We start from the raw sequence: 13929 nt of genomic DNA on the forward strand, positions 1-13929 counted from the left end.
ATATGTATACTTATACTACCAACACAATTGCATAAAATATTTGTACATAAGTCATGGGATATACAGATATCATGATTTTACAATGTTTTGTTACTCATAAGCATTGAAACAAAAGCGTAGTACGTACAGCCCACATCGTCTTCTTGGACAGCGTACTTTGCGAGCTATAAATAGCTTGCTCATTCCTAAAAGGGTTAGAACACATATTTACAACAATACTCAGACAATGTGCATAATATTTCGGCACAAATAACCTTGAAGCATGGTATCAAAACGTGACTGTGTCTCAGAGTACATGACGTTACAGCTGATCAAATACGGAACTCGGGCTCACAGACAGCGGAATAAATACCAGTAGGTTTGTTAAGTATGTATCCGAGAACTACTATTCAAAATTTAATGTGAAAACTTCGACTTGCGTAAGAATAAATAATAAAAACATGAGTCGGTACCATATGGTTACTGAGTAATGGTCTGCTCCAGGGTTAAACTAAAGAATATTTCTCCCAAACTATGAAAATTGAGAGTTTAGTGTAAGAAATGAATGAGAGATGTGGCAGTGGCAGTACAGAGAGATCTCCCTCCTCCATAGGACATCATTCTGCCAGACAGTCACTTCTGTTCTAAAAAAAATCTTGGAAAGCTCTGATCTTGCAACATAGGTTTGAAACCTTCACAGCAAGTTTGATTTAAATTAGTTTTATACAAATTTCTATCATTTGAATATATCTACTTTCAGTACGTTTGAAGTACATCAAAGAATAAATGTTAAAATTCAGACTTTTCAACATCTTTTGTAGCGAATCAAATTGATTAACCCTTCCCACGCTGTAGACGGATATATTAGAATGATAGATTTTAACCTTCGAAATACCTGGTGCACACTCCATGCTTATCACAGTTGCCAAGGCAGTATTTATAAACGACCTTCACTCTGCGGCAGGGGGAGGGGAGCGCCCTTTGTCTAACTCCGAGCACCTGCTCATCAGTTCTGCATTTCCTCCAGAGCCATAACCAAACATATCCGTGGCATGTATTACTGCTTCCTTGGTTTTCATGATCGCGTGTGCGTCTACTGCGTATCTTGTTATTATTCTTCATCGTGTGGCAGTGTTGTGATTAGATTGAAATATTTATCTTATTTTGTATTAAAATGTAATTAAACTTTTCAATTTAGTTATGTTTTACAATGAAATTAAAATTTATTAAAAACAGTTTTGTAAATAGTTCTTTTTTATTTTTATCAATAAATACACTAATTTTAAGTAAAATTCCCTGTTTTATACTTTTTTTTCTTTTACCTTTAATAATTTAGCTATAATCAAAATTAGCTTTGAACTTAAAGAAACAACATTTTTTTACTTGTCTTGGCGTTATAGGAAAGTTAATGGATTTATTAGTGGTAAGGGTTAATCTATAAAAGATACAAACAGGTTGTATAACATTTCATAGGTAACGGTTTGTCTTCCTCTTGGGATCTTGATGAAAAATGGCTCCTACCCCAGCCTTACCCATCCTAAATATCCTGTCACTCCGGAAGCAGCACAAAGATCCTTTTAGGACTGAGTACGATGAGTAATCTTCTGTTCCTAAGTGAACCAAAAAATACTAACATTTCACTATGTTAGTAGTCAATATGTCAGAAATTACACTACAGAGGATAGTAAGGATCAAACAAAAGCAGAACACTCACTTCTTCATGATGTGGTCATAGACGAAAGTGGGAATAACCGTGATGGTGACGACAGGAGGAGCCTTCTCTATGATCGTAGCAATCTCTTTATCCTTGAGTCCCACGACGTTCTGGCCGTCCACTTCGAGGAGGTGGTGTTCTGTCAGAACTCCGTTGCGCGCCGCACTCGAGTCCTTCACTAGCCGGAATATCTCTCCGTTCTTGAAGTGGAACCCTACGTGACCAACACTGTCCTTGTGGAGGGTCACGGTTCGCTCGAACGGTCTGGCCAACATTTACACTTCAGTGAAACTGTTCCAATAACCAGAATAACACTCGATAGTTATTTAAACAAATTAATTTTTAAATATTGAACAACATTTAGAGCTGCCCCTTAAGAATAATGACCAATTTCAGTAATCAAAACCAAGTACATAACAAATAATTCAAGTCAGCTCAATTCATTTATTGTCAAAAAAACAAAATGCATAGACAATCGTCAAAATACATGTATATACAATGTAGTATATAAAAGTAATAAATCTATACAAAGTTGCCCATGAAACCTAAAATAAGGTAAACTAATTATGGAGGTCTACATTTTTCTCTCTTCTAGGTATTCTCGAACACTGCAGTATTATTTTAAAATAAGGAACTTTTTAAGTTTATTCAGGAATTCCCGGTCATCAACATTTTTCAAGTAAAGAGGCAAAGAGTTAAAAAGACAAATGCCGGCATAAAAGCACCGATTTTCAAATAATTTTGTTTTGAGCTAAAATAAGGTCATTTATAATCCTTAAATGGTAATTATGATCAACATTGTTGGTGACAGTGAAATTTGGTGGATACTTGTAGAAGAAAATACATTGAAAAATGTAAATAGATGGGAAAGTCAGAATATTGTTTTAACCCTTCCAACGCGGCTAATGCCTAAAGACGCGGAACTGCCGATGCTTTAAACGCGGATTACGTCTACAAACGCAAAAGCTTTACTTATGACATGGCGAAGAATTAGTTGTTAAAACTTCCGTAAGAGAGCAGATCGATGTTCCTTTCAACTGTCGGGACTAGACAAAACGCTTTGTCACCGTTGGTGGACTTTGTAACGGTATCTACTCGGGTTGAAAGCAATCGCCACCATTTTTTGTATGGCCTGTGACGCGGCATACGCCTACAGACGCGTTTATTTCATTCAGCTGTTTAACTACGTGTGTGTTGGTCGTATGTTGGTTATATTGTTTAACAAAGTGTTTTGAATCAGTCCGTTGTAATTCTTATACAATTATCTTATACAATTCTTATAAAATTGTTTTTACTAACATTTAGTATAATTTTTTGTTATAATGGCTAATCCAGATGATCCAAGTTTTGACAAATGAGCGCATTTTTGGTATATTATGTGTAATATTTTTTTCAATTATTTGTTTTGTATTTTATAGCAGTTTCACCATACAAGTCCAGTTTATTTATTCTAAATAAATAAGGTTTATAAGTACAATATTTGTTTCATTTCCCTTGTAGGCTATCTATAAATAAGTTTGTGTTGAATTTCACATTATTACATTTCAAAATCTTATACTGAACTTATTTATTTTATGTACTAATTATACAGGAACTTCAGTTACAATTTACTCATTATAAATAACCTGTATAAATGTAATGTAGTCTGTCAAATAGTGTTGCTATGTACATTATCCTGCAATGCAGTTTATTCAAAATTTCAAATATTTTCGTGCATATAAAATTTTCAAAAATATGTAATATTACATGTTTATTATTTTTTCTTATTAAGGTAATACCAAGGTATATAAAACAAAAATTAGCATTGGGAAATTTAAAAAGAAAAATTTTTTTATGTCTTAGCGTTTGACAGTAATTTAGATTAGCGCTTTAAGGGTTAATGAAAGACATTTCCAATTGCAGTGATTCTAAAATTATAGTTTTACACATATTTTTTCAATGGCCTTCTAATCATCCCTTACACATTTCTTCCACCTTTTTATATCTATTACATACAAAATAGCATTTATTCTAGTGTATAAATAAGATAGGTAGCTGAAAAAGTATATGAGGCTGTAGGCTATGGGCCACTCCGATCAGTGAAATACTCACACGATACGGAATATTCAACTCACCTGTCTCTGACGATGACAGAGATTCCGTTGACAGGACTTTTCTTGAACAGGTTGTGGACCTGATCACGGCTGTATCCCGCCAGTACCTCACCGTTGACCTGCAGCAACTGGTCTCCGAACCTGAGACCTGCCATTGCTGCCGGAGTATCCTTCATCACCAGACACACAAACACTCCCTTGTTGATAGCAGCTACTCGTACTCCCACCTTGCCATCCCTGTCCTTGCACAGCACCAACTGTACACAAACATACCGCGACAAATCAGAGAAATGTAATTTTATTCGATTGGAAAACAAATTCATTCCAAAATAAAATTGTATCTTGAAGTGGAATCATTTAAAACTAAAAATTACATTTACTTTCTATGGTAAAAATAAATTTTAAAAATTAGGAACCGATACGTCCTTCTTAACACGGTCTCATTGTCCGTCAGTTTGTGCTATAGATAACTTTTGATAAAAAGGTCCTAGAGGTTTGAAACTTGGTACATAGGTTCCAAGTTACGTGATGTGAACCTCTTAGCCCAAGGAAAACTGATTTTGGGGTCAAAAGGTTAAAGGGCAGCAGAGTTATGTTCTGTTGGGTCCTTTAAAACTCTGCTGTATCGGTTTATTTTGTAGCAACTCTGCTGAGAAGATCAGATGTTTTTAATAATAATAGTTTAAATTAAAAATAAGTACTTTTACAAACACCATTTATATTTCTGATAGTCTCAATCTCAAAATTTTTGATACTCATATATAAAACATTCTGATGAGGGCCATTTTTGCATTATATTGCAGTAGTGTTCATACTGAAGGAAAATTAATTAAAACAAAATTTCACTAATATTGGTCACAGCCCATCAATAATCTTGACAGGAGAGCATGTTTGTCTAAATAATTGAGGGGAATTAGATTCTAAAAGAGTGTAATGCTTTATGGCAGCTAACACAAAATAATCTAAGAACTGACATTAGATAAATAGCAACAACAACTGTTGCAGCAGAGAACAGCAAATTTAGCCACCCACTGAAAATATTAAGGAACAATCACTACAACATACCGTTGGCCTACTTTGCAGGTTTCTCAAACTGACAATGCTATGAATACTTTGTGTTTTCTCCTGGAGCTGCATGTAGTCTGAATTGTTTTCCTACTCTACAAAATAAAAGTAAGAAAATAATTTAATTTTTTGGGTTGGTAACAGTGCAACTCGAAAAGGACAAATAAACAGATGACTGCCTCATTTTCCCAGAAATATTTATGGTGGTATTTTACTGGTCCTTTAGTGAAATATTTATTTATAATTTATGAGTATAAAATATTTAACATTCCAATAAGTGATCTCATGCCATGTAATGTCAGCAAGCTGCTTCGTAGTGCTAAAATCGTGTTACACGAAGTTAGGTCAACATTTACAACAAACGACATAGCATCCATAAATGAATATTTTTTCGAGGTTAGTTCGATAGGTCTAGTCTACTGCGGGAGATGGACTGTTAGAGTTTGTGGGGTTCCCTAAGAGTCAAAGGTTCTTGCTAGCCTAGACATAAGAGCGTGCTACGCCCTGCCTGTTTTAACCGGAAGCCTGGTTCAGAGCTGGCTGTCTTCCCCTTCTCCCAAGGATACATGACTAAGATTAATGCTCTTAATTCTTCCTTGTGGATCTCGACCCCCACCCATCCAGAATATCCTGTTACTCTGGAAGCAGCTCAGTCTCTTTAGGGCTAGGTGCAATTCCTAAGCTTCTTGTCCCAAGAGAACCACCACTTTTTTTAGTTTTAATTATGTAATTTAAAAAAATGTATCTATCATATACCATTGCAGTCCTTGTCTCTTGTCCACTCCCAATTATCTGATACCTGATTATCTCTATATTAAAACTTAAACATATACTTAAAGAGATTGGTTAGAGAGTCGAGCGCAGTTACCTCACGGATGCCGTGGTTGACTTGAGCGCGTTGCAACCCCACAGTGAGGTTAGAGATCGGAGCCACCATTCCACTCTCTGTCCGCGCCAATTCTCTCTGTGACAAGAAAACATAATCAGTACTATAAATTAATGTTGCTTAAGCCATAAATATGTTTATTTTCTGTCATTTTTCTATACTGGTAAACCTTTTCCACTTTTTAAGTTTTTGTGTGCAATATTTTTTATTACTAAAAATACAAATAATGGGACAGAATGGATGAACTACGGCCTATTCTTTGTATATCATGATATATCAAGCTTTTTATTTACGTATGGAACAAATGTTACTAAGCAATATTTACAACTGTTGGTTAACTAAACACCATGTTGATCTCAGATCAACAACCCAAAGACACCAACCTCAACCAATAGGAACCTAAAGACACTATTCTCATTGAACTCATGGTATATTGTAGGGGGAATTCTGCCAAAATTAAAATCCTAAATAACTTGGTGAAATACAACCTATATACAATAGTCAACTATTATTTATTTTATAGGCTAATTGTTATTTATGATTGTAACCATTATTCGAAACTCAGTTGAGTCTTAGAAATAATCATTTAAATCCTTATTAAAAACAATTAAGGTTTAAATTTTTTTGTAATAATGTATAACAACAATTTATCTTGTATGAATGATGATTGATAAGCTTGCCATTGAAATCTGACAATCCAATGTTTTAATATTAACCCTTTTAGTGGCATGCATTTTATTTCACGATTTGTGAACATTCTCAATTAATGGCCTAATTGGGGGATGTAATTAAATGTACATAATTCTTGCAACTTAAATACTTTTTGATTTAACTTAACTTGATTTAATCTTTTTTATTAATACAAGATTTTTGTGTTTTTAAAAGTTGAAACTAACTGCTAACACAATTACAGACTTTGAACACATAATTTAAAAATTTGTTAGAGATCATTGGATTTTTGTTTGAGAGAACAAAATTACATTTCTACTATTAACATACAGTATATATAATGTAAATTAGAACAAAGGAAAATTCTGTTAGAAAAATATCCAACCTTCCTTTGCTGGCTGACTGTACACTTTTCTAACGATATCAAATATGTTTAAACTGCTCTTTTCCATTACGACTTAATTAATTCGATGTTGATTCATGATCACATATGTGGCAATTCAATAACACTTTAGAGAAAATTAAATTAAAAGGGGTTGAACTAATACTAACCAACATAAAAATGTGAACACTAGAGTTATGACACATCCAATAGAATAAAATAGGAATAAGAAGGGCAATATAGCAGTACACACAATAATCAAAGCCTACTTAAAGTTAATAGTGGTTACATTGGCATTATAGAAATCCTTTAAACAATAAATGGTCTTTGTAACAGCAAAGACTGTAATGAGTGCTTAAATTTCAAGTTGAGCAGCTGGTGGAAGTTTATTAACATAATAATACCTCAATGAGTTAAGTAAACTCACACAACCTACAGCCTATCTTCCACATATACGTGAAGTTTACACTCTCCAGGCCTTAATTACACTATTATTAGTGACTGTACAACTTAATACTCCATGCCAAAGATACTAGTTATTGATATTATCAAGCTTACCAACATAACAAATTCTTATTTTGGAACATTTCTCAGGAATGAGCGACTGACAGATCTCCTTTAGAATTCTGGCAAAATATTTGTACTTTACATCATATAGAGTATAAAAATGTTTGGCTTTTTGTAAATTTTATACAAAACATATATATATATATATATATATATATATATATATATAAAATTGTGCGTACACATACACACTTGTATAATAATAAAAGTACATGTAATTGATTTTACGACAACAATATAAAATTTTGTGTACAAGTAAAAACTTTATATGTATTAATCTCTTGATTTAAAAATTTTAGTTCCAACGGTAACAACATGAGTTTGTTTTTAAATTATACCCATCAAAATTTTTGGGACTTGGGTTTTCCAGTTATAAATTTTCATTCACAGGGTTTTCATTGTGTTTTTCTGAACATTTCCATTAAATATGTGAATTTTCCAACTTCCATTTAAACTGAAGCTGTGAAAATAATTACAAATCACAACATCTAGGTCAGTTTTTGTAACTTGAAATAAAATCCATAAAACTATATTCAATTTAATTCACAAATCCATTTGTAGTGTTAGTTTATTAACTGTAACCGCTGGTTTCTAGGAAAAATGATTACAATGACAAAAGAACACAGTCCTTGTGGTTATCAGTTTATCAAACAGGAAGACCGAACAGGCCTGCTATCTCTGGCCTTAGTTTTCAACATCAACTATCTCCATCAACCAACAACTACTGTTCTATCTGACATGCAAAACAAATTTGCCCTAGAAATCACACATTAACAAGCAATTAATTACCCACATTTCTGGGTAAGTTAGGTTATTTCAGTATTTGTTAATAATGATGAACTAAAAACTTATTAATTTCCCATTGTCGTAAAATTATTATGAAGCTCTGGTTACAATCTAGATCTATGTAGTGTCTTGTCGATGGGAAACATATTACCCCCACAACAAAAAAAAACCATGGAGGGTTTAAAAAAACCCCCGTAGGGTATGTGCTCTAGCTGACCTTCATCCCCAAGAAAGCTGCAGAAAAGCCTTTCAAACACTTGGAATCCTCACCATTACCGCATTCTTGACACTGAAAAATTAAGTCTTCTGACAGGCAAAGAGATTCACAGCTACAACACACGACAACCACCCAGCTACATGCTGCTAGACCATCGCATGAATCTCTTTGGAGAGAAGGGTTCTGGCATTGGTAGGAAGCTGAGGAACATCCTATTCCAACATCTTAAGGCTCTGAGAGGATATAAATTCAAGAAGAGTCTTCGGATTTTCTTGGTCAGCCATCCGGCTTATACCTTGGAGGAATTCATGGGCCATGACAACTATCTGGCACATCCTATTCAAGACCAACAATTTAAAACTATCTGACTACTGTACATTACTATTGCATCTGATACACATTACAATAGTTGAAGTTCATGTAATAAAGATTTGATTATTGATTACTGATCTTAACCCTTTGTGCTCGAAAGGCCAGCAGCACTGGCCACACTAAGGTTGCAGACAACGTGAGTTTTGCCGTAGTTTGTCCTCGCAACTTGTACGGCCCGTACAGATGGCCGCACTACTGTTATTGACAGCTCGGCGGCCATATTTTTTGTTTGCCTCCACAGATCAAAAATATTTTTCAATTTCCTCCATGTCATTTGCAGAGTAATTTAAAATGTTTAATTTCAAAATCATTTTCTACGAATCTTTCTAATACAAAGATAAACATACATTTATCTTTATTACACACAAAGATATGTAAATAAAATGTTATAAAAGTAGACCTTTACAGTAATGTTATAGTCATACTCAGACATGTAACTATTTTACATTTTTCTCAGTCTTTACATTTTTTTACGGAATAAAACTTTAAAAAATACATACCTATGTGTAGTCAAGAATAGTTAGCACACGTCTTATAATAAAATTATCTAGGTTTGTATCCCTTCTATCACTTCAGTGTATAGGCCCACTAAACGTTATTTGTCTTATTTGCAGAGTACATGTTTAGAGAATTATGCTGATTTAAAATTTACTGCTTTACTTAAAAATTACTTTAAAATAAAGCTGCTCGATAAATTTCAGCACTCACCACTGATTATAAAACAAAGAAAATATTAGGAAATAACTGTTATGTTTAGTGGTGCTGGCCTTACGAGCTATGGACGTATTATATCTTGGCCAGTACAGCTGGACATACGAGCTGAGATAACATTACGGCAAAAATTAATCTGCGCTTTCGGCAAAATGGCGGTGGCCATCTGAGCTCCAAGGACAAATTATAAATACTGCTTTCGAGTGCATAGGGTTAAGATGATAGATTTTATTCTTTAATTTCCAATGAAAATTGACCACTTACCGGTGGCTGTAGAGCGACAGTCCCTACATATTCAGGCATGTTCGCAGCAATCACTTCGGGGGTGAGTTCCAGTCCCATGTAGTCTGATAGGGAGGGGTAGACGACTGGGGCGTTCATTGCGTACGGGAGTGGACTGCTGAGATATGGGGGAAGGGGCGACAGGGTACGGGAGAGAGGAGGGGTACAGGGGGGCTGAGGGGTAGGACACTGCAGCAGGCTGCGCTGCGGGAGCATTGTAGTACTGTGACTCCAGCTGGTACTGTGCCTGGAACATAACCTCATTTCATTTCATTCCCACGTACATTACCATGAGCATGTGGAATAGTGTGTACAGAGGGACATTAGATAAAAACTTTAGATTCTTATTTTGCACAAATATATATAGCTCTTAAAACAACTGTTAAGAATCAAGAATTTTAATGCCATTGATCTTTTACAAGAAATAGGCGTTAATAAATTAAAAAACTAAAAATACACTACTAAATAATATCACAGTTAAAACATTACCTGAACTAAACAGAAAAACAGTTAACAAGAATGTATCACTTAATAGGAATATATATATAAATAAATGTTTGTCTGTATGTCCTTTATAGACTCAGAAACTATTTGACCGATCATTATGAAAATTTCTATGTATATGTATTTTTCCACGTAGAAGGTTCGTATGCTATGCCTATTGATGTAACGCACCACCAGGCGGTGCTGCAAAATATAAACGTTATCAAAGTGCCTGCACATTATAAACTGCAATTACGAGACAGTTACGTATATTAAATAGCCAAACACTATTTGAAGACGCTAAGTTATTATGTATATTTGTCTTTAAAATAAATTTCTGGCTGAAATTAAAGCTTGAGTGTTGGACACTTTTTTATAAAGTACATGTACGTGTACAATGGCTATAAACATACACTCTTGACAGATTTTCTTGATCGTGACATCAATGCAAACTCTACATCGACATTGGAAATATAATTCACTTGAACCAGAAGTGCTCACACACTGGCAAATCTTATGAAAAGCGTGCGAAGCCGTGGGAAATAGCTAGTTTGAATTAAAAAAACAATACAGATATTGTCTTCTAGATACTCATTTATTAAGTAATAGGGTGATTAATTAAACCAGTCAAGTAAATTTTGTTTAAAATTATTGAAAGACTTGGTGTGAGCAGTATCACGAAGTTCATTAAAATATTAGGAGATATTTATTTCAAACGAAGTCCCTTGTTTTAATAGGTTGTGTTGTGGAATGTCATGCTTAGTTTTATTTCTGGTGTTGTGTGAATGTATATCCTGCCAGGTAAAAAATGAATGCATATTAGTTTTTGTATACAGTAAAATAGAAATATGTATAGGTTTACAACTGTAAGAATCCTTAAAAGTGGTCTACAGTATTCCTGCAGTCCAGCACAACAAATTGTTCTAACAATTTTCTTTTGAATCAGCAGGGCTTATGAAACTGTTGTGGAATGTCCCCATAAGATTAGGCCATTAAAATGGAACAAGATTAATCTGTAAAAATATTATTTTATGACCTTAGTATACTAACTTTGCAAGATTGTATATACAAAAATGTATACGTTAGAAGCCTCCACAATGAGATTGATTGCGAAAAACAACAAAATATTAATTGTATAAAGCATCCATACATTACAAGTAATTAAACAGCAATAGCAATAGTTCTTCCTAAACATAATTTAAAGTATATTAGTATGGTGTTTCCGGGGTGCGCAAAAAGCCCTTTTATGTATATTTGTCTTTAAAATAAATTTCTGGCTGAAATTAACTTTTTTATGAAGTACATGTACGTGTAAAATGGCTATAAACATACACTCTTGACAGATTTTCTTGATCGTGACATCAATGCAAACTCTACATCAACATTGGAAATATAATTCACTTGAACCAGAAGTGCTCACACACTGGCAAATCTTATGAAAAGTGTGCGAAGCCGTGGGAAATAGCTAGTTTGAATTAAAAAAACAATACAGATATTGTCTTCTAGATACTCATTTATTAAGTAATAGGGTGATTAATTAAACCAGTCAAGTAAATTTTGTTTTAAAATTATTGAAAGACTTGGTGTGAGCAGTATCACGAAGTTCATAAAAATATTAGGAGATATTTATTTCAAACGAAGTCCCTTGTTTTAATAGGTTGTGTTGTGGAATGTCATGCTTAGTTTTATTTCTGGTGTTGTGTGAATGTATATCCTGCCAGGTAAAAAATGAATGCATATTAGTTTTTGTATACAGTAAAATAGAAATATGTATAGGTTTTACAACTGTAAGAATCCTTAAAAGTGGTCTACAGTATTCCTGCAGTCCAGCACAACAAATTGTTCTAACAATTTTCTTTTGAATCAGCAGGACTTGTGAAACTGTTGTGGAATGTCCCCATAAGATTAGGCCGTTAAAATGGAACAAGATTAATCTGTAAAAATATTATTTTATGACCTTAGTATACTAACTTTGTAAGATTGTATATACAAAAATGTATACGTTAGAAGCCTCCACAATAAGATTGATTGCGAAAAACAACAAAATATTAATTGTATAAAGCATCCATACATTACAAGTAATTAAACAGCAATAGTTCTTCCTAAACATAATTTAAAGTATATTAGTATGGTGTTTCCGGGGTGCGCAAAAAGCCCTTGAGGCTTAAGTGCATGGCAGTAGGCCGCCCCAAGGGGAAAAAAAAAAAAAAAAAAAAAAACAAACTTCATATGCAGGAACCAAATATTTTTAATACATCCCTGAAAGAACATAAAAACTGTAACTGATAATAAACAGATTAGAGATTGGTTAAAAGAATATCTAATACATGCACCTCTTTTATTTTTCTGTATGTACAGTTGTGTATGAGATAAATAAAGATGCTTCGAATTTGGTTCCTTTTAAGTAAAAATCATTTTTTATTAAAAGACTGATGGAAATATGTTACATATATAGCTTACAAATTATTCTAATGCTTTTCACGAAGTTGATAACTCGGTTTTACTTACTAGTTGCATTCACTACAACAGATAATAGTTAATAAAACGTTTTTTACCATTCAGTCTGGATAAAATTTTGGCCGATTGCTGCCTTTGTTATAAATATGAACCATATTGCATTTTCAGGGAGGCAAAAATATTATCCCTTAAGCTAGTGACAAAACTTTTAATTGTACAAATGGTAATTAGGATTATTTTATTTTAGAATACAATGAATAATGTTTGCTGCAATAGTCTGTGGAAAACAAGTTACAAGGAGGTACCCAAAAGAAACCACAACGACGCTGCTGCTGGTGAATCTTGCGTACATCGTAATTACCCCACAAACTGTGTATACCACAGCTCATTGGCAGTTCAGTGCTACAGGTCATTGATCTAGCTTGTTCCGTTTTCCTGTTGTGCTTGTTTCTTTTTTATGATGGCAACTTTAAATGAACAACATTCAAATATTGTTTCCTGCTTAGTAAAAGCCGTATTGTAACAATTTTAACGCATTTTAAAAGCTTACAAAGAAAACTTTTAGGTGCAGATAAGTGAAAAATTTGTTTCCTTATTTTTAAAATGCACACTTGTCAATTGTGATATCAAGACAACGCTCATGTATTCTTTATTATTAAATGTGTTCAAACAATCTGCACCACTCATACTGTGGTTAGCGTGATAAAATTGTATAACCCAGTTTGTTTTATAATTCAGATAACTGATACACTAACAACTACAGTACAACTAAAGTGACTACTAATACTCAGTAATTAGCGGTTTGATGCTGTGATAGTGGTGAATCACTTTAATAAACCAAGAGAAAGTTGCAACATATTCGGAATTTTTAAATGTAACTTCTATACTATCAAAAGTTTAAACTATATTGGATAACTACTTTTTTCCAATATTTGGGCACTCATCAAAATCGGAATACACTTTATTAACAATTTCTTTAAGAAATGTAATAGTGTCATAATATGTACAAAGTTATGTTTTATAAAATAAACAATAAAATGTATAACATTAAGTCCAGGTAATTTGAAAAAGTTCATCCATAGAGTAAATTGGATTGTCCGTTAGGATAAAGTTAGTTAAGTTGTTAGTGTGTGTCATCTTAACACTACAGCTTTAATACTCACTATTGCTGAAATCACTATATGGTAAGTTCAGATCAAGAACAAAACGCCCTTAAATCATCAACAAGTACATATATACAAGATATGTGTACGTAAGCCAAACCAC

The 13929-nt window shown here is 33.5% G+C and overlaps 1 protein-coding gene across 1 annotated transcript in view; it reads right to left on the reverse strand.

Moving 5' to 3' along the window:
* Nucleotides 1-13929, reverse strand: part of LOC124367319 (syntenin-1-like) — a 38904-nt gene that overhangs the window by 2615 nt on the left and 22360 nt on the right. The window contains exons 3-6 of the mRNA XM_046824048.1: nucleotides 9706-9970; nucleotides 5720-5815; nucleotides 3808-4043; nucleotides 1694-1957 (exon numbers count right to left, since the gene is read on the reverse strand). Of these exons, the coding sequence (XP_046680004.1) occupies nucleotides 1694-1957; nucleotides 3808-4043; nucleotides 5720-5815; nucleotides 9706-9939 (830 nt within the window). The 5' untranslated portion in view covers nucleotides 9940-9970. The remainder of the gene's footprint in view (nucleotides 1-1693; nucleotides 1958-3807; nucleotides 4044-5719; nucleotides 5816-9705; nucleotides 9971-13929) is intronic.

The sequence above is a fragment of the Homalodisca vitripennis genome, chromosome 8 (genome assembly GCF_021130785.1).
Source record: "Homalodisca vitripennis isolate AUS2020 chromosome 8, UT_GWSS_2.1, whole genome shotgun sequence".
Classification (NCBI taxonomy): domain Eukaryota; kingdom Metazoa; phylum Arthropoda; class Insecta; order Hemiptera; family Cicadellidae; genus Homalodisca; species Homalodisca vitripennis.